The sequence below is a fragment of the Rhinolophus hipposideros genome (assembly GCF_964194185.1).
Source record: "Rhinolophus hipposideros genome assembly, chromosome: 4".
NCBI lineage: Eukaryota > Metazoa > Chordata > Mammalia > Chiroptera > Rhinolophidae > Rhinolophus > Rhinolophus hipposideros.
The window spans coordinates 17,781,813-17,809,239 of record NC_138050.1 but is presented as its reverse complement, the minus strand read 5'-3'; the positions used below and the strand labels follow the sequence as shown (position 1 = coordinate 17,809,239).

The window sequence follows — 27,427 nt, the reverse complement described above, 5'->3', positions numbered from 1 at the left end:
TTTAGTCAAACAACTTTGTGATATTTATATTCCATTGCACAGATATGGGTTATACAAATTAGTAACACAAGTTATTTCTTAAATTCCAAACATTTTCTAAAGTATTATTACAGCAGATACCTAGGATATTAAAAACACTGAGGTGAAAACCATACTCTAAATAGTTCAATATGACACTGAAAATACTGCACATTTTAATTAGAGGAAAATTAAAATGTGTGCTCAAATGCTCTAAATAACTAAGAAGCAGGGCAACTAACAACTACAAATAAGTCACTGTGGTCCATTTTTACGTGTGCATATATATGATTACTCTTTAGATAACCACGCCTCTTGGAAATGCATAATCAAAACATAAAAATCTCTACTCCTAAGATCTATGGTGAAGTGTACTATTATCTATGACTTTGTACAACTACTAATGCAAAGATAAAAGACACCACACTTGGAAAGAAGAAAAGATTTTTTAAAGGAAATGGTTTTAATTGCATTAATGAGATGAAAAGATAGTGAAGCCCTGTTTGCTACTTACATGAAAGAAGATTTTTAAAAATAATCACTGCACAAATATAAAGGGTGGGATTATGCTGTGATATTAAATTTTTCTCCATGTTTTTCTTAACTGTTCAAGAACAAATTACAGTTTCCACAGCAAATTTGTTTTCAAAATGCCGAATTGTAACACAATTGCTGACTTCACGTTTCTGAATACCTGTTTGGGAAGGAAAAGATTTTAAATTTTTGGTAATAAATATTCACATTAATACTCACAGTTATTATTTAGAAATACGAAAATATTTTACTCTATATTCTATGAACTTCTATAGTTTGATTTTTTACCATTGGAGAAAATAATTTTCCTCTTTCCTGAACTATCTTAACAGATCTTAGTAACAATAACAATGCTATATATACTAACTTAAGACCTTAAAGGCATTAGGAATATTCTACATTTTGATTGTGGTGGTGATTTGTTGCAACTCTGAACTGCACACTAAAAACAGCAAATTTTATTGTAAGTCTGACTTCTAAAAAAATTATGAATGATTAAGATAATTTAAAAAATGAAAGAAATCAAGCAGCAGTTTTCAGGCAACTCATCAGCCCGAGGTAAAAGAACAGTATTATTAAAAGTGCTAACAAAAGCCAGGAGAGCATTTTACTGGGTGCCACATTTCCAAAGAAATCACCCCATAGTGTATTTGAGTGGTACTTCTTCCTTTCCCACAGCTCTTTCACATGTACTTTCATTTTATTTTTACAATGATCATGAAAGGAAATGGGGAGATACTGTCATCCTTATTGTTCAGGTGAGAAAAAAAAGGTTAAGAGATTTGGCAAAGCTATATTAGTTGTGTCAATGCCCTTAATTCCTCAGCCAAATTCCTTTGTAATTAACCTGACTGTGATTATCTTCAACGAGATCCAAAAGGCAAACAATCTGCTTGGAATCCAGATCCCTGAGCATACACATGAGGAGCTTCTCTAGAGATCCTCTGGATAAGAAGGAACCTCACAGCACGGCCGTACCACAGTGGTAGGATAGGAGTTGGACTGGGTGATTATGTGGAAAGTAAGCTAAGTAACAGCATGTCAAGGCAATGACGTTTCACATTCACATATTCTGTCTATCTAAAAAGAGTGGCTTTAGGATTACAAAATCTAGAAATTCAGAAATCTAGAAATATTATGTAGTGACACAACAATAGTTTTATTTTGTCACTCATCACAAGCATATTGGTAACAATGACTAGCCTATACCTAAATCTAGTTTAACAAAATGAAGTGAAATAAACTTTTCTGCCAGCACTTTCACATTAAAAAGTATTACCTCGAATGGTTTCTCTGCGTTGCAGTTTGTAAGTTTCCTTGTCATGGCACAGTCGATAAATAAAGAAACCCAAGTGATCGACATTTTCAATACGATCAGTGATAACCATGTGTTCGTGAATCAGGTATGACTGAGGCAAATAGGTTCCAGCCTACATTTGGAAAAGAATATATTACATGAGCATCTCAAAAAATACACTGGACAAAGAAAACAGACAAAATTCTCAGAGATTATAGTTGGACCAGAGGTTAGCAAACTACTGTTTTTATAAAGTTTTCCTGGAAACCATTCATGTCTATTTGTTTACATGTTGTCTATGACATCAGCATCGAATAGTCGTAACACAGATCTTATTTCTTGAAAGCCTACGATATATTCTCTGGCCCTTTAGGAAAACTTAAGTATAATTTAACAAATTATATTTTAATTTCAAAATTAGGAAAAACAAGCAAACATGAGTTTTAGTGCCTCTCTAAAACTCTTAGCTGTACTTCTAGTAAAATGGGCTCTTATAGGGCTAGTTTTTCTACAGAGAATTCTAAGATGCTATAACAGAATCATTAGTAAGAAATATTTGAAAATTGTATACCTTTATGTTAATAAGTAACTCCAGGAGGTTTCTGGGTGGCATAACTATGGAAGTGTTCAGAGGAATCACATAGCACTTATCCAGGTTAAGATCTAAATAGGCTGTGAGTTTCTGGGAAGAAAAAGATACATTTTCGTTAGATATTTATAACAGGCAGCAACTGGATTTTTAAGCATAATTTGTACTGTTAAAAGGGTTGGCTTTAGAATGTGTAAATCACTTGCATTTCAGCAAATCAAGAATTTGGTGGGATAAGAATGAAGTAATAATGAAAAAAAATTACTGCTAGTAAGAGTAAAATTCTTATCAGGGGTTTGTTTCTATAACTGATAATCAACTATTAAAATTAACTGCAAATAACATATTATCTAATTAAGAGATTCAGTTAGTTTCCTCACTTATAAATGCTGGTGCCCTCTAAGGCATCCATTCATTATATGCAAAAGTTAACTTCTCTCCTGTGCATCTAGAATAGTACCGTGTTTCCCCGAAAATAAGACCTAGCCGGACAATCAGCTCTAATGCGTCTTTTGGAGCAAAATTAATGAGACCTGGTCTTATTTTACTATAATATAAGACTGGGTGTTATAGAAGACCAGGTCTCATACTAATTTTTGCTCCAAAAGACACATTAGAGCTGATTATCCGGCTAGGTCTTATTTTCGGGGAAACACGGTACTAGTTCATACCATCCTTAGTGAAGTGAAATAACAGTCAATTAAATGATTGTCAGTGTTCTTACAGTTCTGATGAGAAACCCTAATTGAGAAAGACTGTCTGTCTACAGGATGGTTTTGAGGATTAGAAGTTAAATCAAACCACATAAATGCTTAGATTTTAAGAGCTCAGTAAGTGTTAGCTATTATTATACTTACTATTTGCTCTGGGCAAGGTTTATTACCTTGAAATAAGTAATAAACCTTACTTCAAGGTTTATTTTTCAAACTGGCTTGCTTATAAACATTTGTCTGGTATGAAATGTTTGCAAAGGTAACTTCAGTAATATGTCTGAATGTTCAGACTGGCAAACTTCTATACAGATGTAAATGTCTATAGTTAACATGGGAACTTCTGAATCTCTGAATCCTGGTTTGAAAAAAACAAAACATTCTTGGAACAAAAATTATTGGGGGAATTTAAATGTCAACTAAAGATTAAATAATACTATATCATCACATTAATTTTCCTAAATGTGGAAATGATATGGTTAGGTAGAGAAGAAGTCCTCATTCTTAAGAGACAACAGCTTAAGTATCTAGGAGTCAAGTGTCAAATGTGAGAAAAAAGAGATGAAGAAAATATAAAATTTTGGAACCAGTGGAGGATTTGGGGTATTCACTGTATTTTCACTTTGTCTTTTTTGTATTGCATAACCATTTTCAACAGCTGGGGGAAAATGCAGAATGAGAACTTAAAGATAGATTACAAAATAAGGCAGAACAGAAATTACGAATTTCTGAAAATGCTACATAGAAATGGGAACACAAATCATCTCTTATCTAAGAAAATGGGGGGCACAGAAGAAATAACAGCAATTTCCCAGCAAAGGAGGAGGAGCCATAAAAGTGGGCTTTCGGACAGACAAAGCAAAGAGAAGGAAGAAAGGTTACAGTGGGAGAAGGTCAGGTTCAGAGGGTCTGTTTCAGATGTTGAGAGTTTATCTGGGAGGACAGAAGAAACCCAGGTCCGGTTTTTAAAGTAAAAAGTAAACTCTACATAGAATAAATTAGCAAGTACTGAAACTAAAACTACAGAAAGCATAAACCAAACACTTGCATCTTTTGACAGCGAGGGACATGCGGCTCACCTTGTTAAAGTCATGAACAATGTTGGCAGGATCGCTATCTGCAAACTCCGGGACAGGCACACTAATGAACTCAACTTCATCTTCCTCAAAGATCTTAATATTTTCCTCAATCGTCTGGTACTGAGCAGCAGGGGCATCTGCAGAAGGCTCATTTAAGATGACATCATCTTTGATGTACTTTATTCCACAGTAGTACACGTCATCCGGCTATGGACAATTTAAACACCATTTCAGCAATTTAGTGGGAGACAGGTTGTTAAAGGTAAGCATTACTTATGCTGCCACTTCTATCCAAATAGCATTTTGCTTGCAATCTTTTACTTTTAGATGATGTCAGACAGTTTAATTACAGAGTGAACACAATCTTTAAGATCAGGTTTTGAAGTATTGTTAAAAAATGGCTCCAGAAGGAGAAAAGCAGCTGATTTCCCTGTACTTTTTGTGGTCCACAAAAATAGGATATAAAAGCAATTATCCATCTGGTGATAAGTAAATTTGAAAAAAACACACAGGCCTATTTCTACCTGTAGGCATTATTTTTATTAAAGAATACGTTCAGAAATACATGTTTTTTTCTGAAAGAACATACTTTTTAAAACTTTTGATATGATTCACTGATTCAATGATTTTTCTCTTATTAGTCACAAGAGAGATAATTTTTCTGAAATTTACACAGGCACATAGGTCTGATTTTTCCTTAAAATATATCACAATTAAGTGGAAAACATCACATTACAGCAAATCAGTATAAATATTATATAAAAAATGTATAAGTATATAATAAACACCAGGAATATATAACAAAACGTTAAGACAAATACTATTTCTGGACAATTAAATTGCAAATGATTTTTCCTTCATCAAATATATTTCTTGTAAACAACTGTATTAAACAAAGACGAGTCATATTTTATCAATGTCTATTAACATGCCATCATCTTGAAAAACATAGAAAATGAGCATGAAATTTATACATCCTCTGAAGAATACTTCAAAATTAAATTAATTTAATAAAATCTATTTGTCAACACTTTCTCAAATTTTAAATTAAAATATTTGACAGTCATTAAAGCTAATTTCCCAAGATTTCTTAAAAAAACACTAATCTTACTGAATTATTGCCCAGAAAAAAACAGAGATGATAATCACAGTCAGAGGAAAAATCTATGTCTTGACCCACTAGGATTACTATACTTTAAGTTATAAACAACTTCGTCTTACATCACTTCAGCATTACTGCTGAGGTCACACAATTTTTTAGGGAAACTAATGACTACGTAAGAGGCAGAGAGAAGCAGTGCCAGTGCGCTCCTCTGTCCAAATGGCTGTCTAAAAGGCTCGGCAAACTTAGGTTCAGGAGACTTTCCTACTCAGCTTTAAAACAGGATCACCACTGGCTAACGGCCACAGACAAAAGTGAAGGCTTAAGGGCAAGTCAGGGCCAATTTTCTAATACCCATGAAGGAAAGGATAAAAAAGTCCTTTGCATTTTCCCACTTACTTGAAGTGCAAAGTATTTGTACAGGTATGCTCCTCCTAGAATGACACCTGCAAGCATAAATGCCAGTCCAAAGAACATGCACCAACACCAGGCTCTTCTCTGGCCAACTGGTACCACTTCATCTGGGTCCTACGATATGAAACACACTGATGGTCAATATCATATCTCCAGTCAGAATTACAGAAAGGATAGGGTTGAAAGAAATCTTGAAGGTTGTTGTTTTATTAGCAAAGATATAAAGACTAAAGGAGTCAGGTCTCTAATCAAAATCAACCCTGAAGCGATTCAAGTGGTGGTGCCTGGACTCATCAAAATGCCTCATAAGACACCAGTCCCTAGGGAGAGTTCTGCCTTCTTCTAACTCAACATCACACCTGCTACCCGTATCTCTATAGCAATAACATACTCCATAATTTCTATTTTCCCAACAGAACATTTGGTGATTAAAATATCTTCTAACATTTAAAATTCAGAAAAGGTTACAAACAACTTTGTCATGCAATATTGTGGTGCTGAGCAACTTCAGGGTATGTTAGACTACTTATAAAATTATGTTACCCTGCTGCAGGTAGTTAATATGTCATACCATGTATAAAGCCATTCCTAAAAATACACAAGAAAAAGAAACAGAACAATAAGAACGAACAAAATAATACAAACCAAAGTCTTTAAACAATTATAATCTCAAAAAATTGGACAAACTTATTCAGAAAGGATCCTATAATCCCACTTTCCCACTTGACAAAGTTCTTCATTTTTAAGATAGAATCAGTAGAAACAAAGTCTAGGAAATCTCCAAATAAGATCTTTCTGAGAAAGACTCAATAAGAAAAACTCACAAAGTCAGGAGACATACAACTAGAATACAATCGTTAGAATTTTAATGTTGATCCTCTCAAGGAAATAATTTAACATTAGAACGTCATCCGGAGTCACAATCCTTAGACACTCCCTTTGTCTTTCTCTATTCTGTCATTTCAGTTATAGCTAATTTCTTATTTGTACTCAGGTTCATGTGCAAAGAGCTAACAAAGGAGATTAGTTGCTGGCGTTACATAACTAGTGGCTCAAGAAATAGTACAGACAGCAAAAGAAATGCTCCAATGACTTGAAACCATCATAATAAAAAGATGTTCTAGTTTGTAGTATGCATGTACAGCGTCCCAAGTACACAACTCTATCCTTCACTTGGAGAACTCAATATGAGCTGGATTACGGAGAAAGCAGACTTGACATAGGCCTCCACAGATAAACAGAATATAAATAAAGTTAGGAAGAAAAATTGTGTAAGCAATGCCAGATATGGTTGAAGCAAGAATTCAATTAGAAAAGAATGAAAGCTAAAATTACGTTTTCAATTCTAAAATGAGGAATTTTAATTTAATACTACTGGGGAAAATGTTCTAGCCAACCAAGAGCAATTTAAGGCTAGTGCGTGCCTAGGTTGGTTGAGGTTTTCAACATAACATTTAATGTTGTAGAACAAAGGCCTTTGAATCTAAGGACTAGATCAAACACTGTGAAAATATTATTCTTCGCTGTAGTAGGCGTACTTGCCAACGTACTGTATGTAGACTTAAGACAAGGAGTGCACTGCAAGGCAGTAGCATATAACGAGAATAAGCCTAGAGCAATTTATTAAGCCATATAGTAAGATATCCCATCTGTGAACAGAAAGTTACAAGAATTCCGTGGAGTCATAAGGGAATATGAAAATTGAATGATAAAAGTAAAGAGTTTTACTTGAGCCGTTGTCTGATCAAAAATAAATATCTGGGAGGATAAGAAATAGTTCCTAACATAACTACTGTTAGAGTGGAGGCAGGGTGGGGGATGAAAATGACAGATGGAAATACTCATTTCTAAACATTTGGTATCAGCTGTTGAGATAGTCAAATGTGTGTACAACACCCACACTGTTTGGCAAGCTCTCTTTTCTAGTAGCACATAAGTGAATAGCCGAAGAGCATGGGCAGACACTGGGTAAAAGAACACACAGCCCTCACTGTCAAATTGATGAGAAGTTTCCAGGCCTTTTGCGAGATCATTTTTAACTAAGTCAACAAACAATTTCAAGAATGTCTACTATGTTCTAAGCACTGGGTAATATAGCCTCTGTCAAGAAAGAGATCATTCAAATCAACCTAAAAAAATACGAGTATACAAAGAGAATATAAATATGATACGACGGGCTCTAACAGGAGAAATGCAGAGAGCACTGAAGAAGGGATGAGCGTTTGGGGAAGACTTCCCAGGGGAGAAAATACTGGAATGGAATGTTCAAGGACAAACACTCATTCCCTACACAGAAGACCAAATTAAAGGGCATTATATGTAGGGCAAAGGAGGAATGAAATCATGAAGCCAGAATGTATGACATCTCCAAGAGCCTCATGTGCTATGGCTGGAGTGCCCAGTATGGTGGGAAGCGATACAAGAGATGAGAATGGAGAGGTAAATGGGGCAGATCAAAAAGCGACTTGGTATACCATGTTACAGAGTTTGAATTCTCATGTTTATTCACATTTTAGGACTATGACAATAATACAAAAAATTTAAATTTCTCAAAGAATTTAATTTATAAAATACTTCACTTATCCACAGGTTATTTATTCAGCACCTCAACAATGTGAACCATGGCTGAAGAATCCGAAAATGAAAGTCTTTGAATTACCAAATTATAGACCCAAAGTCCATATACCGGAGTCATGTACTTTATAAAAGAGCTATCACGTGTTCTGAAGTTTTGTGAACTAATCTCTTTTCTTTTGTGATCGTGTTTCCCTAAAAATAAGACCTAGCCGGACCATCAGCTCTAATGCATCTCTTCGAGCAAAAATTAAGACCCGGTACTATATTATATATTATATTATACCCGGTCTTATACTAAAGTTAAGTATTTTTTTGCTCCAAAAGATGCATTAGAGCTGATGGTCTGGCTCGGTCTTATTTTGGGGGAAACACGGTATTAAAAAAGTTTGCTGTAAAACTCTATGCCATTACCCTGGCAGCTGCCTCATACATCTCCTCTCCACCGCATCTCTTGACTACATCGTTTCTCTTGTGCTTGATTTAATCTTTTGCTGCTTTGTACAGTATATGCTATACAGGTTTGTAGTCTAGTAGCAATAGGCTATATCCCGTATGGCCTAGGTATGTGGCAGGCTGTACCATCTAGGTTTGCGTAAATGCGCTATGATGTTCACAGGATGATGAAATCTCCTAACATTTCTCAGTACGGATCCCTGTGGGTAAGCAGTGCATGGCTGTCCTGGTAGCTCCCAGCCAAGCTTGACACTTCATTGGTACTCAATGAATACCTGAGGAGTGAATGAAATTTACATCTTTCTTAAAAAGCTTAATTGTTTATTTTTAAATGACCCACAAACGGCCAACATAATGAGATGGGTGGGGGCAACATAAGAATTCATGATGTACCCCAGACTGTAGCTATTTAGCAGAGAACAGCAGCCCTGTTTAACATTTATTAAGGGTCTATTATTTGCAATGTACTGTACTAGGTCCTGTGGGAAATGCAAATGTGATTAAGACATGGCTGATATCTTAAGCAATTTACAGCCAAAATTAACATTATGCATGGCGAATAAATGACACACTATATTATAATCTGAGTCATGGAGACGAGATTCAAGTATATTCAAGACAGAAAAGTTTTAAATCTAAGCAATTTATTAAAAGTGTATTTTAAATTATTATATTTTAACACCTGAAAAGAGTAAGCTTAAAGAAAAAAGCCACATATACAAAAGTTAAGAAAAACCCCATAACCATTTCAGAATATATAAAAAATGCATTTGGAAAAACTCCAACTCCCACTCATAGGTGAAATTCCTTACCATGGAAAAACCTATAGCAAACTTCATTTTAATGGTGAAACTTCAGGCTTACACCATACCCTTTTCATGAACATGAGGGATACCCACTAAAATCGATTCTTTGTTTCCATTCAACATTGTATTAGAGATCCTAGCAAGTACACAAATGACAAGAACACAAACAGATATAAAGATGAATTCTCATATTGCCCCCATCCATCTCATTATCATGCTGGCTGTTGTTACTTTAATGAGTCATTAAAAAAAATAACTGATGTTTTAAAAAAGATCTACATTTCATTCACTCATCAAGAGTTGGAGAAGGGATGATCGAAGAGGCATGAGGAAACTTTAGGGTGGAAATGTTTCATATCTGGATTGTGGTGAATATTTGACTTCATATAATTAGCACAAATTCAACCAAATTGTACACGTCAATTTTATTGCATGTAAATTATATTTCAATACGGGGAGTGAAGGAAAAATCAATTGAGTTCCTACGTATCAGGCAATAAAAGTCTAATAATACCAAGTGCTGGGGAAAGTGTGGAACATGACTTTCATACAGTCGACAGGAGTTGGTACAATTGCTTTGGACAACAATTTGCCAGTATCTAATAAAATTAAAGATATATATCTTATGATCCAGCAATTCCATTCCTAGGGCTATAACCCTAGACTTTTGTACACATACATAAAAGAATAGGTCCAATAATGATTACTGCAGAATTGTCAATAAGAAAAAAGGAGAGTGTACACGTGGCTTGCCATGTCTGCATACACTGGGCTACAACCCTTCCTTTTTCCCAAATAAATCCTTTTTGGTGACAGAACACCTAGTTGCTATTATTTTTCAGTCAACATTTTGGGGTCATCTGGGATTCCAGAGAACTCCGACTGCTTCAGAGCAGACAGGCAACCAGGTGCTGGCACCCCACATAGAGCCGCTTTGACTTACTGCTTGCTCTCCTATTCAGCTCAGTCGTCTCTTGGAACTGAATTTCTGCTTTTTGCATTTTAAAGCTCTCAGGAGTTTATTTGGGAAATTTTTAGGTTTTGTGTGTTTTTTTGCTGTTGTTAAAAAGGCCTTGCTTGTTTGTCCATTGTCTGTGATTACTTGATTTGGCACGTCAGCTTGACTTCTTTGGAAACAGGCTGTCCTTTGAGACAGAGCTGGCTTTCACCTAAAGATCTCTTTGGGGATAAAGGTCATTTCTATTGAAATTAGTCAGCTTGGCCCCGCATTAGACTGCACCGCCTCAATGAGACGATCATCACTCAGTACTCAGCTCAGCCTATAAGGGGCCTCTCTGAAGCTTCTTATTTTCCTAGAACTGGCTTTTAACCTTTGGCCCGTCCTCCGTGATCAGACTGTTCTAGAGTGAGGCCGGCTGGTATCTGACCTGTAGGTTGCTGTATATTGTCTTGGGCCCTTTTGCGCTAGAGAGAAGTCTCTGAAAAATGGGATCTCAGTTATCTAAATATTTTAAGAACTTCCCTCCTCCACCAGGGACCCCAGCTGAGTATAGGGTTAAAAGCCTCAGGAAATTTTCATGTGCAATGTAACTAAATGGATAGATCTGACTGAAAGTAATTCAGTCAGTGGCCACTCTAGGGGACTTTGGAGATCCCCAAACTTCATTTTCTTAAAACCGAATTGGACAATAATAGCTCTAAAATTGGTAAAACTGAGTAAAATGCCTATTTTGAATGGTATTTTGAAGCTTCCAAATGAGACCAAGAATCGGAAGTTGCCTCTTTGTGAAATAAAGTCATAAAATTAACAGGATACTGAAAATTTAAAGAGGAAACGGTGTCCGACACCACGTGTTCTCCCTCTTCAGCATGGTCTTGCCCTCCCCGTTTACTCCACTGTCTCAGGCTCCATCTCTGGTTGCAGCCTGTCCTTCAGTGGAGACTTTGCCTCAGGCTTCTTCCCCAGTTCGTTTGCCTCAAGCCCCACCTTAGAGGCCATCTTGCCTTCCACTACAACCTTCCTTGCCTTCGGTTCAGGTTCCACTTTCCCTTGAATCCTCTTGTGTTTTTTCTTCCTCTGAATTTAGCACTTTCCCATTTAAAATTAAACCCTCTGGGGATCCTAACAGACCCCAAGTTTCACAAACCTCCTGGATTAAAGCTGAGTTAGGAGACTTTGTATAAGCATTCCCTAAGGTAACAGGATCTTCCAAGTTTGCTGAAGAATTTGCTATTATTATTCAGGCTTATCAGCTGTTTTCTGATTTGTATCAGCTAATTAGTGTTAGTTGGTGAAGGCAGCCCTGACACTGGATCAGAACTGGCCGATGGGAAAACTCAAAGGGGACTTAAAAAAGCAAACCTCCAATTTTGGGGAAGAAGCTAGAGAACTTGCTGGACAACTCCTTCAAACTTTTCCATTTTTGCCAAGAGCCAGGACACTGGAAAAGGGGCTGCCCTAAGTTTAAGCACTTCTAATGCTCTCAGCCTTTTAATCAAACTTCTAACCAACTTTCTCAAGGTCCTCCCTAATGGCTGGGCTCCAAGGAACTACCAAGGCTTTTTCCAGTGCTTTCTCTTAACTGGCTTGGAGAAATCTCTCTTCAAATTGATAAGGAAACTATTTCTATTCTTGACACTGGTGCTATACTCTTGGTGCTCAACCCCACTGTCATAAAACAGTCCCTGCGTCAGAGTAATAAAACAATTCAAATGCTGGGGATTTCAAATACACCTTAACAGGTTAATATCTCTGAACTTATTCCTTTTTGCTTACACCCCTTAAGAGATACACATCATTTTCTCCTTAGTTCTTCTGCCCCTTCCTATTCCATTGGGCCGAGATTTCCTTGAGAAGTATCACTTTGGAATATCCTTTTCCCCGAAAGAGGGAAATGTTAGAATTTGATGGTAACTGTCAGAATGGCCAATCAAGTGAATTAAATCGTTTCTCAATATCTTTTATTTGTTCTGTTTTCAATGGTACAGTAGCCGAATCTAAGAGCACTGACCAATTGTCCACATTGTACCAGCTACCATCTTGTTCAGCAAAATATTCAGCTAATATTGTTAGAATCCACAATTCTGCACCTCGTATTAAGATTCAAACTGATCCTTCAAAACCTCTTCCCAGAATTAATTTTCTATAAGGGGCCTTCAAGGTACAAAGCCCATAATAGATTATGTATAACTCAAGGCCTTATTATTCCTTGCACTAGTCCCTGTAACACTCCTATTTTACCTGTGAGAAAAACAAAGGCACAAAGGTGGAAGTTTGTCTGGGACATCCAAGCAATGAACAATGTAGTTATCCCTTGACACCCTGTTCGTGCCCCTCGTGCCGCGGGCATCTACCCCAAGTGAAAGGAGATTCTTCACTGTAATTCATTTATGTGGTGCATTCCTTAGCATCCCAGTTGATGAAACTATTCAATACCTTTTTGCCTTCACCTGGGATAGAAAATAATTTACCCAGACAGTAATGCCTCGGGGTTTTACTGAAAGCCCTTAGTTCTCATAAATTCTTGAATTTCCCTTTAAGGTTCCACCTTGTTGCAGTATATGGATGATTTTACTTCCTTCTCTTCTTCTCAGGTCTCCTCACAGGAAGATAACATCATGTTAGAACTTTTGTCCTTAAAGAGACATAAGGTCTCTAAAGAAAAATTCATTTGTCCAAACTCAGGTTTGATACATGGGACACCTGATACCAACAAACAAGCTACACACCTGGATCCAGATAGGCTTCATAAATCCTAAGTTTCCCAAGGCCAAAAACTAAGTGTCAATTGTGAAGTTTTCTTGGGCTAGTTGGCTACTGCCGAAATTGGATCCCAAACCCCTCTCTTATGGCAAAACCTCTCTATGTCTTACCAAAGAATTAAAAGTCCTGACCCAATTTTATGGGGAAAATAGGACAAGCCTTTAAAGCTTTAAAGGAGAGTTTAATAAACCCACCTGCTCTTGGGTATCCTAACAATCAGATTCCCTTTTTTCCTTTTTGTGCATGAAAAGAAAGGGAATGCCCTTGGAGTACTCTCAAAAACACGGGGACCACCATAGACCCCTAAAATACTGTAGTCAGCAACCGGACATATGGTTTGGGGATACCGCCCTTTCCTTAGAGCCATTGCTGCTACTGACCTACCTCTTCATTAAGACCACAGAGGTAATGGTTATGGGGTCCCCTCTAACCATCTTCGTATCTCATACAGAAGCTCTCATCATACCTGGCATCTTTCAGTCACCTTACTTCCTATAAATCCTTGTCAACTACTTCTCACATAACTCTTTCAGGTTGTAATAACCTCAATTGTGGATGGATGATTTTACTTCTTTCTCTTCTTTCTCTTGAGACTGATGAGGCGCCTCATAACTGCTTGACCCTGACGCATCACCTCCTGACTCCTTGTGACGATCTGCAGAAGACGTCACTGGGTAAAGCTGATTTCTCTTGGTTTACAGATGGTTCACCCTTAAAGAATGAAAATGTCCTGCATGTAATGCCTGTTAACCCTGGACAGAAGCTGCTCCCAATCCATGCACTTTCCCTGTGATGTGAGGGATGACATCCTTCCCGACACTGAGGGACAAAAAGGCTGAAGTTGGAACACCTGACTGTTGATCATGAGGCTTTCAGAGAAAGATCTTGATCAAAAAGGGGGAATGATAAAGACTAACTGGAACTTTAAACAAACATAATCAGTCGGGAGGATCTCTAGGAGGAGTTAGGGCTTATTAAGAAAGTTCTCGAGCTCTATGTAAGCGTGAGAACCCTGCACACGAGAACCCTACAGGAAGAACTCTATGTTTACAATAAAGCTCTATGGTTCTAACTACCCTTCCCTTAACTTCCTTTTCCCTTCTATAAATACCCCTCCATTTTGGCATGCCAACCAGAGTGTTCGTGTGGCTGCCATGTCTGCATGTACTGGGTTGCAATCCTTTCTTTTTACCAAATAAATATTATGGCGATGGAGGGGAAGAAAAAGAAAGGAAAAAAAAACTGGAAATAAGCTAAAAGTCCAACAAGTGAAAAATAAATATTACAGACTCATATAATGATTAAAATGAAATCAACCAGCACCGTTGATTTTGAGATAAATCTCAGAAACATAACGCTGAACCAAAAAAAGGGGGGGAGGGCAAGTTGGACCCTACATACAGTGTATGTATGATACCTAAGACTTTAAAAACATAAAATGTGATATTACCAACTCTTTTTTTTAATGCTTGGATTACTTCTTAATCAAAGAACAAAAATCAAAAAGAAAAAGGAAAATTACTCATGAACAACAGCTTCTTCACTGGGGTATAGAACTTCACCTGGCCTAATTTAAAACAAGTCACAGAGACATTTCCTCCCTACGTACTGCAATAAAACTGGTGCACCTTAAATTACGCTGATGACGTAAAACCTCTCCCACAGGTGCTGTCCAATTATCATCTCATTAATCTTCCTAAGACCTAAGTTTTTACCCCAGTTTATAAATGAAGACACTAAAGCACACACTGGCCTATAATCGCCACTCAACAACAGGTATAGAAAGACACGGTTTTCCAAAGGATTCTCACTCTCACACTGTACTAGTTTCTGATTCAAATAAATCTTATCATGATAAAGTAAAATTACTAAATTAGATCTTAAGCAAAATAAAGGATAACTTTTGTTCTGGTACTTCAATTAGTTAAGAATTAGGTCACCTCAATCAGTTCCTGAAAAGCTTCAGTAAATGTGCTTCAGTTATAAACTTAGACAAAATGCAAGGATTTTTACATAATTTTTATTCTGTTCCCATACTAACAAATCACTTCACATTTTCAGGCACTTCTATTTGAGCTTTCTTTATAGAATGAATGAAGAGACATTTTGGCCAAAGTTCTCATACATTCTAGTTCGCATTATTATAGCAAAAGCAAACACTTTAGGAACCAGAATACTAAAGAGAAAAATATCTGTTTAAAAATTCTATTACCAAAAAAAAAGAGAAAAACAATGTAATGAAAACACTTGAAGTACAAAAATGAGGCGAATACATAAAAAAAAAAATCAATATAATTTATTCAACTCAGAGTAGCATAAACTACTGAACCTCCAGAAGTAGCTTTAGTTGTTTAGAAATGTACATTTTAAAACATGTTTGATAATGTGGATAAATATGGGGATGCACAGGCCTGCTGCCCAGAGATTTGCTGTTTGGCTTGTATCTGTTTCCCAAACTGTAGAATTACCGTGTTTCCCCGAAAATAAGACCTAGCCCGACAATCAGCTAAAATGCGTCTTTTGGAGCAAAAATTAATATGAGACCCGATATTATTTTTTAATAGTAAAATAAAAATTAATATGAGACCTGGCCTTATTTTACTATTAAAAAATAAGACCGGGTCTCATATTAATTTTTGCTCCAAAAGACGCATTTTAGCTGATTGTCGGGCTAGGTCTTATTTTCGGGGAAACATAGTAGCTGCCAACATTTTAAAAATCTAATGATTCAAATTTTTAAAAATGGATTTCTGATTAATGTTCTTGTTTTTCAACTCCTTTCTCATCATTTTTCTCCCCAGTGGAAGACCAAACATACCAAGTTCTTTTCTATATCATATGGTTTTAAACCTTGATTTTCATTTCCAGCTATGACTAGATATGCTTCCCTTAGAGAACCTAATTTTATAAAACAACCAGTCTAAATCACTTTCCATATAAGGGATTTTGAATTATGGGTTTTAGAGACCCATTTCAGATTAATATGGTAAATAAAGCACCTTCATTTTTTAAATGACAGAACAGGCATTCTTTTTCAAAGAACAAATCCAAACAGTTGGCATAAGCAAACCAAAAATGGTAGCTGAGGAGCAGGGACTGGACAAGCCCAGAGAAAACCCTGGTCCACGGGCTACAGAAATCAAAGAGCTGTTCAAGACAAATCCCAGTTCTCAGAACAGGTAACAGTGAGAATGACAGAAGGCTACTTACGTTATAACAACATTTACATGACGTTCTAGAAAAAGCAAACTATAAGAACAGAAAACAGGAACAGAGTGGGAGACAAGAATGACTACAGAGTGGTATGAAGGAATGTTGTGGTATGAAGGAATGTTTTGGTATGAAGGAATGTTTTGGGGTGAAGAAAACATACTGTGTCTTGACTGTGGTAATTACATGACTATACACATTTGTCAAGATTATCAGAACTGTATACCTAAAAAGGCCAAATTTTCAGTATTCAATACTCCAGCAAACTCGAATTCCTCTCTTTTCCCAACTTCTGAGCAGCAAGGGCAGGATTTGTTTTCTAAGACTCCAATTAAATGATACGAAAGAAGCTGAAAAAATATATAAACCTATTAATAAGGAGAAGATAAGCAGATAAGAAATGTCAAAATTTTGGAGGATGGGAAACAGATAAGTGGTATTTTAACTTCTCCATCTCAATTACCTCACCATAAATGTGGATTATCATAGGGCTGTTGTGGAGATTAAATGAGGAAATATATGTGAGGCATTTAGATCATTGGTACACAGTAAGTAGGAAGTACTCAATAAATGACAGGTATTATTACTCCCATCACCAGCTGACTTGACTGGGAAAGGTAAGCTGAAATAAATATCTGGTGAGGTTTAAGCCAATAAAAAGTAATCTATAGCAGAATACTGAAAAGAACAATTGGAAAGACTTACTGGAGAGGAAAATTAAAACACTTGCTATTCCAAAGAATTTTAACATAAACAAAACCATGGTTATCATTTATAATCCATTTAAAATTTTTCCAAAATGCTTCCTAACTATATTCTTGGAACCACAAAATTATGTTAGAGATTGCTCCGACTGGTGATTATCATTCACTTCTCATTGGTACACATTCTGTTCACCTGACTTCTACATTAGCTTTCTTTCCCCAGTACAGAAGCATCAAAAAAACAAACCAAAAAAAACACACCCATGATCTAATGATCTATGTTCATTAATAGCACTGATTACCAAATGTTGTATCTGACATACCAAAAGGAAGCAGTCTTCCAGGTGATTTGCCTTACATGGATAATAAAGTTAATGCATTAATCTGCACTTGGGATGCGGGGAAGTTTAAAAAATGAGAACTCTAACATTACAATGTCTGCAAAACAGATTTCTCATTAACGTCCTTTACTGTTAAAAACCCTACCATGTACATACAGCAATACAGGAACAAAATTAAAATTTAAAGCCATTGCATAACAATCTATTTTGAGAAATCTATGAAATCTGAACCAAATTGGCATTATGTAAACTTAGCACAGGCCTAGGTTTTAAAAAAAATAGGTCAGAAGAAGAAAAAATCAGGCTGTAAATGCTTTTAGTGCTAGATCATAACTTAATTGCTTTTACATCATTAGGTACAAGCAGAGTAACTGGTGCAAAGCAGAATAATAATACATGAATACATACCTTAAAAATGTATTTTCTACATACTTTTTAAAAATTCATATTGGTGAGATTTAAAAGTAATGGGTAGTCAAAAGTCCAGACCAGCAATAACAGGCAGATGTTTATAAACAGCATTACATATAAATGTTACTGATTGTTAATAATAGCCTTGACCAAGAATAAAATGGTCAAGAGATTTCTTCTGCCACTGGCTGAAACATGAGACACATTGTTCCTAATAAGAATATCAACTGTCTTCCTGGAAATTTTAAGTATGATAGTAATGTTTTAATCTAATTCATTATAAAATTAAGTGTCAAGGTTAGAGTAAAAAAGTAAACCTGTTCTGCATTCATTTTTGTATAAATCTTGAATCTTAATGTTTTTCAACAAGATAATTACATTCATATTCAAATATGAGTAATTCAATTTAAAATGCAGAAATTTTGGTAAGAAAACTCCAAGTATATTCTTCTGAAAGCATAAAATAATTTAAATGTAGAAATCTTCTGTCCAAGTTTAGAATTTTTAAAGTTATATAAAATGACTACTAGAAAAATAATTCCAGTTCTTGAGATCAGGAATATGTGTCTCTATATAGTGAACATGTAAAAAGTGCTTTGAACCCTATGCCTAGCACTAAATGCATGTATGATAGTCAGTCATTTGATCTTGCTCCCTTATTATATCACTCTCCTATCTCTTGGATCTGGGGGTATTGTTTTCTTGTGAAAGCAGATACAGACATTTAAGTAGGTTGTGATTAATTTTGTTTACATAATTGGTTGGTCTCTCTCAGCTACACTAGGTGCTTCTTGAAGGGGCTCTTAGTAATTTAAAACTTCCTCATATAGTGTCTGGTCAAGCAGTAGGTGAGCACTCTGAACATACGATCAGATGAGTTCTCAGAAAGAAAAGATCCCCCCTTATGGAAGGACCATGAAAAGTCACTTAGTCCAACACATCATTTTACAGATAAATATAAGGAAATCCAGAGAAGGTTAGTAAAATTATGTGTGTATTATCACAAAAATGGCTGAATATCACCTGACTCCATGTGCTACTTAGGGAAGGAAAATCATGCAGCTATTAGGTCAACCACCTGACTAAATAATAGCTATGGCAAATGAACTGTGGTAATAAGTAAAGTGATACCATGTCACAACTGGTAATACTCATATACAATCAGAAACATGGCCTGAGTTTCTACAGAATTCTATCATACTGGGTTTACTTCAATTGAGCCACACTTATAATAAGCACTATGTGTTAGGTTTTCTTTTTATTTTTCATCAAATTACAAAGGATAGTTAACAAAAAGTATCAAAATCATATGCAAAGAAGCGAAAATAATAAAGAAAAAGAACTCAGGCATACCAGCATATAAGCATTTCAAAATAAATGAAACAGGTAAGGTATTAATTATAAAAATGAAACCTAAGTAAAATTAGAGTAATAAAGCCACAAAGCAAAATCACAAAGTTGGTAGTGAGTTGTCTCTAAAATTACTCAAGAACGAGACAGGTTTGGAACTTTAAAGAGGGAGACCAGAAGATGCTTTATGTATCTTTCTAGGCCATCCTGTCTGACCTTAAATGAGTGCTAATAATAATGCAGATGGTTTCCATTATTATCTATTATTAATTATCATCAAGTCCATTTTAATGTTAAAGGAAATATTCTAATACATCTTTAAAAAGCTATCAAGATAGCTGAGTTGAAAGTCCTATTATTGATTTCCAGTTAAACATTTATCTTTCACTTCCTCCTGAAAGCTCTAGAGAGCAAAAGGATAAACAAATAAATCTTAAGCCAGAGAATGAAAATGAATGACAATTGATAAACTATGTCAAAAATTTTAAAAGCCAAAAGCATAAGGAAAAAAAACTTGAGCTAACAGAGGGGAAAAAATAAAATAAAACTGGTCATGCACAAAGACCAGGAATCAGAATGGCATCAGACCAGAAGGTAATGGAGCACTGCCATTAAAATGGTGGAAAAAAAATTACTGCTACCTAGAATTTTTATACCCAGATAAATTACAAATTAAATGTGAGAACAGAGTAAGATCATCAGACATTGTGAGGTTTAAAAACAACCTGATTTCACTTTTTCTCAGATTCATAAAATTGCAGATCCAACATGGGATGGAAGCAAAGGTAATTCAATTCCAGGATGGTAATTACTCTCAGGACATCTGTATAGCAACACGCCTACAGTGCAACCAGTCTGGATGTAAAACTGAAGAATGTCAAGTAGAAGAACATCAACCGGGAAAATAGGACAATGTCATAAGCTATCTGGTAAGTCTGTACATACAGAAAGGCAATTATACTGCTGTCAGAGAATCTGAGGATAAATTAGCAATAAACATACAGAAAATTAAGCAACCCTTCCTGTCAGCCTAAGAAGCAATTATCAAATAACAAAAAGGTTTTGCATGAGAAAGGAAGCAGAATAAAGTTATACACTACTACTCAGCTGTAAATGTTTATGTCAATTATAAAAGCATGGAATATCAATTTAAACAGAAATTACTATAACTATATACCAGGAGAATAGATTATGTGTGTGATATGTAAAAATATATAGAAAAGGCTGTATTTTCATTTTAGGCGGCCAATAGGTAATACACAAAATTACAAAAACAAAAAACAAAAACAGGAATAAACAAAAATAAAACAATTAAACAGCAGTATAAACAAATATTTAGAATAGTTCACAAAGGACATCTGCAAAGCTAAATCTAAGCAAAAAGGAAAACGCCACAGATGCTACATTTGGTCTCACATCATGTAACTTTCATGAACGCCAAACTGTGACAGAGTTGTAATAGCAGTAGTAGTAACAATAGCAGCTAGTATCTATTGAGTCTTACTTTGTTTCAGGCATTATGATAAACTTTTTAGGGATTATCATATTCCCCATTTTGCTGGAGCAACTGAGACAGAGAGTTGAAGTAACTTACCCAAAGTATCACAGTAAGTGGTGGTGGCAGGATTTAAACTGAATTACAACAACCTTGAGTTCTCAATAACTAGACAGCACTGTTTCCTGAACTGTACCCTTGTATTAAGGGGACTGGGGCGAAAAAGGAAAAACGTTCTTTTGACTTTCCCCCCCCCAATCACTTAAAAATAAAAAAGTCATTCTTAGCTTATGGGCCATATAAATGCAGGCAGCAGGCCGTATTTGGACACATGGGCCATTAATTTGCCAGCACTGCTCTTCACTAGAAAGGAGACTGTAAAACAGTGGTCCATGTCAGGCCTTCAGTGCCTTTGTCTAAAATTCTTGTATGAATTGTTAATATTTAAAAATCAGATTTCAAATAAAAACCGATTCTAGCATGCCTTTGAATATTAGAGGATCGAGCAACACTGGATCCATTTTTGCAAAAAATAAAAATGAAGAACAGTCTAACTTGTTCAATATGCAAAAAACCAAGCTTCACTAATTCATCTGCTTGGACCAAGGAGGCACTGAGTTTGCCCTCTCTGCTTAATATGCCTAGCAATGCCCTAGCTAAAACTGATGGGCTTGGGACATTTTTTTCCCCTAGCATTAAAATGAAAGCAAGGAAAAAATGAATCAAAAGAGAAAGCTACAAAATGAAAGGTAAAAACTGACAGAGTAGTATATATACAGCAGAAGAGAAATACTAGAGAGGTTGACTAACAAAATAATTTTTAAAAAATGCAGATCTAGATTAACTAGCTCTTAAAATCATTTTTTCCCAGCAAAGATGACAGTATCTTCTTTTGGATGTTGCAATGATCCAAGTGATTTACTTAACAATGCAACTTACCCTTTTGGTTCATATATTAAATAATTATAATCATATTTAAAAAGCAAAAAAAAAATAATTCAAGATTTAAGCTTTAAATCATTCTGCAAAACAGACTTAAATTTTTGAAAATAATTTTGGCATTAAAAGTTAAACAATCAACATACAAAAATCCAGCAAAACTATGTCAAAAAGGCTCATGCCTTTTTAATCTCGAAGTCATTAAATATCTAACACCATACTTAGTATCAATTTCCCAAATAAATTCAAGATATTTAACTTGAAAGTGTTAGCACTTACAAACTGCAAATTTTATTTCAACATTAATTTTTCTTCGGACATATTTATATTAACTCTGAGTCTGGAAACTTACCAGCATTAAAAGATAAAACATTAAATGAAAAATTAGAATAGGTCTCTATCATAAAAACTAGAGTAATTTTCTCATTTCTATAACTCTGGATTGAAATTCTTCTGCTTAAAAACATTCTTGCTTTTTCCCCTAAATGGTAGAATTATAGAAATACTTCATGAAAGTTTTCACCTCTAATCAAAGAGCTTAAAAATCTTTAATTGTTTAAAATAATTTTATTCATTTAATTGCTGGTAACACTTAAAAAGTAGGATTGTACTGTAGATTTCCTTAAAGCTATAAAGAATATGTATCACAAATACTCATTAAAGGAGATAATCACAATTAAATGATTTTTTAAATGTTCTTTGAGTCATACCTGATACAATTTTCAATTTGCAGCCATCTACCCTGTAAAAGACTCTCATTGTTAAACTCTGTGTAAAGAACATGAGAACCAAGAAATAACCCTACACATAATATAAGCTTCTTGAAAACGTAGCTCCGGTGTTACTATTTTCTACATCATACGGACAAAAAAACACCTCATTCCAAAATTCAAAATTGTTAAATCCTTTATTTAACAGGTAGCAGTTGTGGCCTGAAGAAGTTCTTCAATGGCAAAGTACTTAACTTCTTCAGTCTGAGCGCTAATAAAAAGTTCCAAGTTTACCAAAAAGTTTAAGAGAATAAATCCATCGATGTCGTATTTGAGGAGAAATCTTTTTTCTGGATCTTCCTCTACTGATACAATAATAGACAACACAATCTAAGAAGCTTTAGTTATAATGTCAGTTCAGAAAGTATTTCCTTTTGAAAAAGAAAATGCCTTTTGAACAGATACTCCAGATATTTAAGTTACAACTATGACAGAAGAGAAATAAAATGCACACAATCGCTACTTACTACATTTTTCGATGTACATGCAAAGCATGTCAAGCTTTAGCAATACATTATGAAAACCTTGTAAGTTAAATTCTAAATCACCTTCAAAAGACCTATGGTATGTGTTCCAAGAGATATTTCTGGTTAAAAAAATACTTCTATTCACTTAAACCTCTCTCTTATATGGCAGAGCTGAATTGCATCACGTCTTACAAACTTCCGACTTTGCCAAGGATAATATACTTGTTTGTCTAGTCCGGAAAAAAAGTATGTTTAAGAAGACACCGGGAATACCCCAGGCAGGTAACGTGTCCTCCAACTGTACAATATGCAAACTGTCCACTCTCAGCAGCAACAGCGGCAGCATGCGGCAGCATTTCCCGGGGCCGTGTGTACACAGGAGGTCCTGCCAAGTCACATGGTATGCACAGGGCAATTAATTTATCTCCCAATACTAAACCCTCACCCCAGATATCAATATTCGCATAGAGAACCAAAATTTAATGACCGTAAAGTTTTTACTGGCCAATGTTTACAAATATTAGGTAATGACCTGTACTTGTTCAAGCTCCCGATCCCTTCTCTAAAGATCAACACATTTTAGTAGATATCATATATTTTATGTTCCTCTTTTCCTCTGGCCCCACCCCACGCCCCTAAAAAAAAAAACACACAGAAAAAACCACCACCACCACCAAAAATTTAAGTTACCAAGCCTTTCTGTCCTGTTAATGCAAACAGGAAATGCCAGGAAGTGTCAATAACTAGGGCCCAAATAGCCATTTTGGGATGGGTAGCTCAGACCTTACAGGGTTAGTAGTCCTTCACTTTTTCTCACCCTCCCATCTTCTCCCCTACACAAGCACGTTACTTTATCAGCAAAACACCTTGCAGAAATACCTAGAAAGCAAACTTTATTTAGCTTTTTCGAGGTCAGATATTGGGAAAGGTGTTTCATAATTAGGCATTATACCAAAATGAGCTGCTGACAATTACTATTCTACAGTGAGGTAGCCCAAAATTAATATTTGGTTTATTACCTAACACCTTTATCCATCTCCTTTCTCCGACCCACTGCAGCTTAATATGAGGAAGGAATGTAACATGCTAAACATGGGACAGAAGAAAGGGAACGTTCTTGTTCTGGTCAGGATGAGGAGGTAGTCATTATTTTTCACATTGAAAACAATTTAATTCCTGTCAAATATAATTACATAATCCTAGCATCTTCATAGGATTTTAAACCTGGAAGAGTTCCTACAGACCATTTGTTCATACCTTCTCATCTTACAGATAAGGAAAACTAAAAACTTAAGCCCAAGATCAAACAGTAACGTAATGACAAAACTGAGACTTCTGACTCAGTACATAAAGTACTTTTTTTGATATTTGCACATATATAACAAACAATTTTGCAAAGTTCAAAGTTATAGACACAAACATAAATGAATTTCTTCCTATAACATAAAATTTGCACAAAACTTAGGTACTACTTACTCCTTGCTGTTTCTATACCTCTAAGAGCTTTGTGCCAATTGGGACCGGTAGAGGAAGGTGAAAATAGTTAAGGGGAAAATGTAGGAAAAGAATTAAAAACAGCAAGCTGGCTGAGATAACATAATCAACAGACATGGCTGTTTGGATTAATAGCTACTGAAAACACAAGATTGAAGAATGGGGCAATGGAACTGCTTCCAGAGGGGTCTCACCCTGAAGTGAGAAAAGAGCTAAAGAAATACTAAAGACAAGAGCAGTATAAAAGTACTGGAATTCTTGTTACATAAGCCAGCTGACTGGAGTGATAGAATTCCTAAAGCATGAGGTAGTAGAATCTGCATTTTTAAATCAGAATCCCAGATGATACCAGAGCAGGTGACCCTTAAGAGTATATTTTGAGAAACGCTGGTCTTTAGGATAATTGTGGTCTAGGAGGTTTAAAGGTACTAAAAATTTTTGTTTGGGAGTTGGTCCATAACTAGCTTTACTTGATTCTCTCAAGCAACCAGGCAAGGAAATGCCCCAGAATCCAGGCAATCTAACTCCACAGTTACTATACAGTCACCCCAAGGAGCCAGATAGTATTATGTAATCACTGCCCAAGCTCTAAGATGAAGAGATCAGAAGTTCTTTCACAAACCTGTTACGAAGTAGGGTTTTCATTTACCATTAAGTGACTGACTGATTATAAGGTTCTACTCTTAACATAGAACAATATTTTGTCATGCACTGAAGAATCTTTGAGCTTATAGCTAGAAAAAGAATTAGTCATTTTGTATCTACCCTTTCTTCTATGACTGCTGTGTGGTCACAAAGGAGGACTCTGGCCCTCACAGCTTAGTTCCAGTATTTTTCTTTGGATATGGAGATCTGAGGATACAGAAACGGAAAACAAAGCATAGAACTATGAATGATTACTTTTTTACAGCTGCTACGACCACAAATTCAAATACAGTGAAATTGTGAGAAATTCTGAGGATCTGAAAATAGGGTCACCATTTCAGAAAGGACAGAAATCGTCAAAAGTCAGACTTAAAGTTGCCCAGCAAACTGACTGATTTTTCTGCAGTGTTTCAAATCTCCTTCACTACAGCGGAACAGAGAAAAGCTGTCTGAAGTGACATCATCCCATAGTTTCTCTCTCTATTATGGGAGGGGTCATATTTGTTTATATGATTTTAAAAAGATAAATAATAGAATTAAAATCTATCTACATATATGCACTTGAGATTGTGGTGATCCGACACCTGACCATCAAGCTATTTCAGGTACAATGAATATTAGATAAACATTAGAAGCTAAGATAATAGTTTGCTACTGGAATTATGATCTGTGCATTCCAAACATTTTCTTGTAAGAGCAAGCCTGTTTGCAATGGATTCAGGAAAACAATAACAACAGCCAAACTCTTAATCCTTTTAGGGAATCAGTTCACTGTTCCTCTTTCAAGGCAAGGCAGTCATTTAAAAATCAACCCCTGACGTTTGTGTTAACTAGAACACCTCCAAAAAAAGTATAGGCTAACATTTTTACATCAAGATTAACATTATATTCTCAAACATTTTTATACTCTATTAGTAGCCTATTTTTCAGTAGTAATTTTCATTAGACCATATAAAAAATAATGCATATTATTCATATCTGCACACAAATTATTGGCTTTTTTTTAAAAGTTAAAACTAAGTTTAGCCTACTGATAACAAGTCGTGAAAAATGCCAACTGAAGTTAGCACAATTTTGGTTCCATTCCTGATTTTACTTAAGAGCTAAAAGGGGGATTTGTAAAATAAAAGAGAATTTTATAAAAACAGTTTCTTACGTTCAGTTTCACTTAGCCTAAGGGGTCCTATAAAGATGCTGATATAATTTAAAAGCCATTGTCGGTTTTACACTAACATCCACATAGTAATTACTGATCTTTACGGGCAACACTTGTTTTAATTATAAAATCGACAGCCGGAGCCTACTCTGAGCAGACCGTCACCTTGCTTTCTTTCTCCCCTCACCCTCAAGTCCTTGCTCCCCATCTTCAAACCCCCCATGAAGTTCACTTGCCAATACCGAAGGGCCGTGAAAAAAGGAGGTAAAGAAGAAAAGGCTTTTAAAATTAAGAGGCTTACAGTAGCTGGACTCAGTCCAAGTGCTGTTCAGCGTAGAAACGAAAGTAGGAAGCAACAGAGGTTTAGGCTTGCAATGATGTCAGCCATTTTAGGCACATTATTTATACTGGGAGGAAGTGCCAAACTCTGTTGTTGTTTTTGTTGTTTTGCATGTCGCCGCTGGTTTCCAGAACGAAGCAGCCCAGTGCCCGCCCCACGAACATCACCCCGACTGCAACAAGGACCGTGAGCTCAGCACAATTCTTCAGTGCCTTTCTCTCCAGGCCTCGCAAGCCCCCGATCCAGCGTTACGCACCGCCTCCTGCACACGCACTTTCTTACAAAGAGGCTGCGGCCGGACAAGAAAGGTGAGCCGCCCGAGAAACAGGAAGCGCTGGGCGCCGTCGGGGACTCGCGCCCCGCACCCGGCGGCTGCGCCACTTGGGCGCCTGCAGCCGCTCGGGCCCCGCGCAGCAATCCCGGCCCGGCCAAGCGCCCACACCCGCGACCTCCCCGGCCCTCGGACCTTGCAGTCCACCGCGATGGCGTCGGGGGGGATGATGAGAGCCTCCTCGCTGCTCTTGGGTTCGTCCTTCTTGGCCTCCTTCTGGGCCAGAGCCGAGTTGAACGTCACCTTCACCATGCTTGGGGCTTGGGGCGCCCTCGGAGCGCGGCGGCGGACTCGAGGCGCGGGCTGCGGGCGTCTGGCTGCGACTGCAGCCTCCTCGGCCGGGCTCCGGGCACGGCTCAACGGCGGTTAGGGACGACGGGCCGGCTCTGGGGCTGCTGAGGCGGCTACTGCGGCACGGCTCCCGCAGCCTCCCACCTCCCGGGCGAGGGCGGAGACAGCTCGCCGGCCCCT

At 36.5% G+C, this 27,427-nt stretch overlaps 1 protein-coding gene across 1 annotated transcript; it reads right to left on the bottom strand.

Moving 5' to 3' along the window:
• ITM2B (integral membrane protein 2B) lies at positions 1–27,427 on the bottom strand. The gene is made up of 6 exons (XM_081045659.1): positions 27,092–27,427; positions 5,729–5,857; positions 4,228–4,434; positions 2,421–2,531; positions 1,832–1,982; positions 1–712 (listed from the first exon to the last, which is right to left on the bottom strand). The coding sequence occupies exons 1-6, from the start codon at positions 27,206–27,208 to the stop codon at positions 627–629; spliced, it is 801 nt and encodes a 266-aa protein (XP_080901785.1). The 5' UTR covers positions 27,209–27,427; the 3' UTR covers positions 1–626.

Excerpts from the sequence above, each read along its gene's own strand:
- ITM2B (XM_081045659.1), bottom strand. The coding sequence starts at position 27,208 with ATGGTGAAGGTGACGTTCAACTCGGCTCTGGCCCAGAAGGAGGCCAAG. Across the intron at positions 5,858-27,091 it reads CCATCGCGGTGGACTGCAAG|GACCCAGATGAAGTGGTACC; the intron begins GTCCGAGGGCCG and ends TTCATATCGTAG. Across the intron at positions 1,983-2,420 it reads AGTTACTTATTAACATAAAG|GCTGGAACCTATTTGCCTCA; the intron begins GTATACAATTTT and ends TTCCAAATGTAG.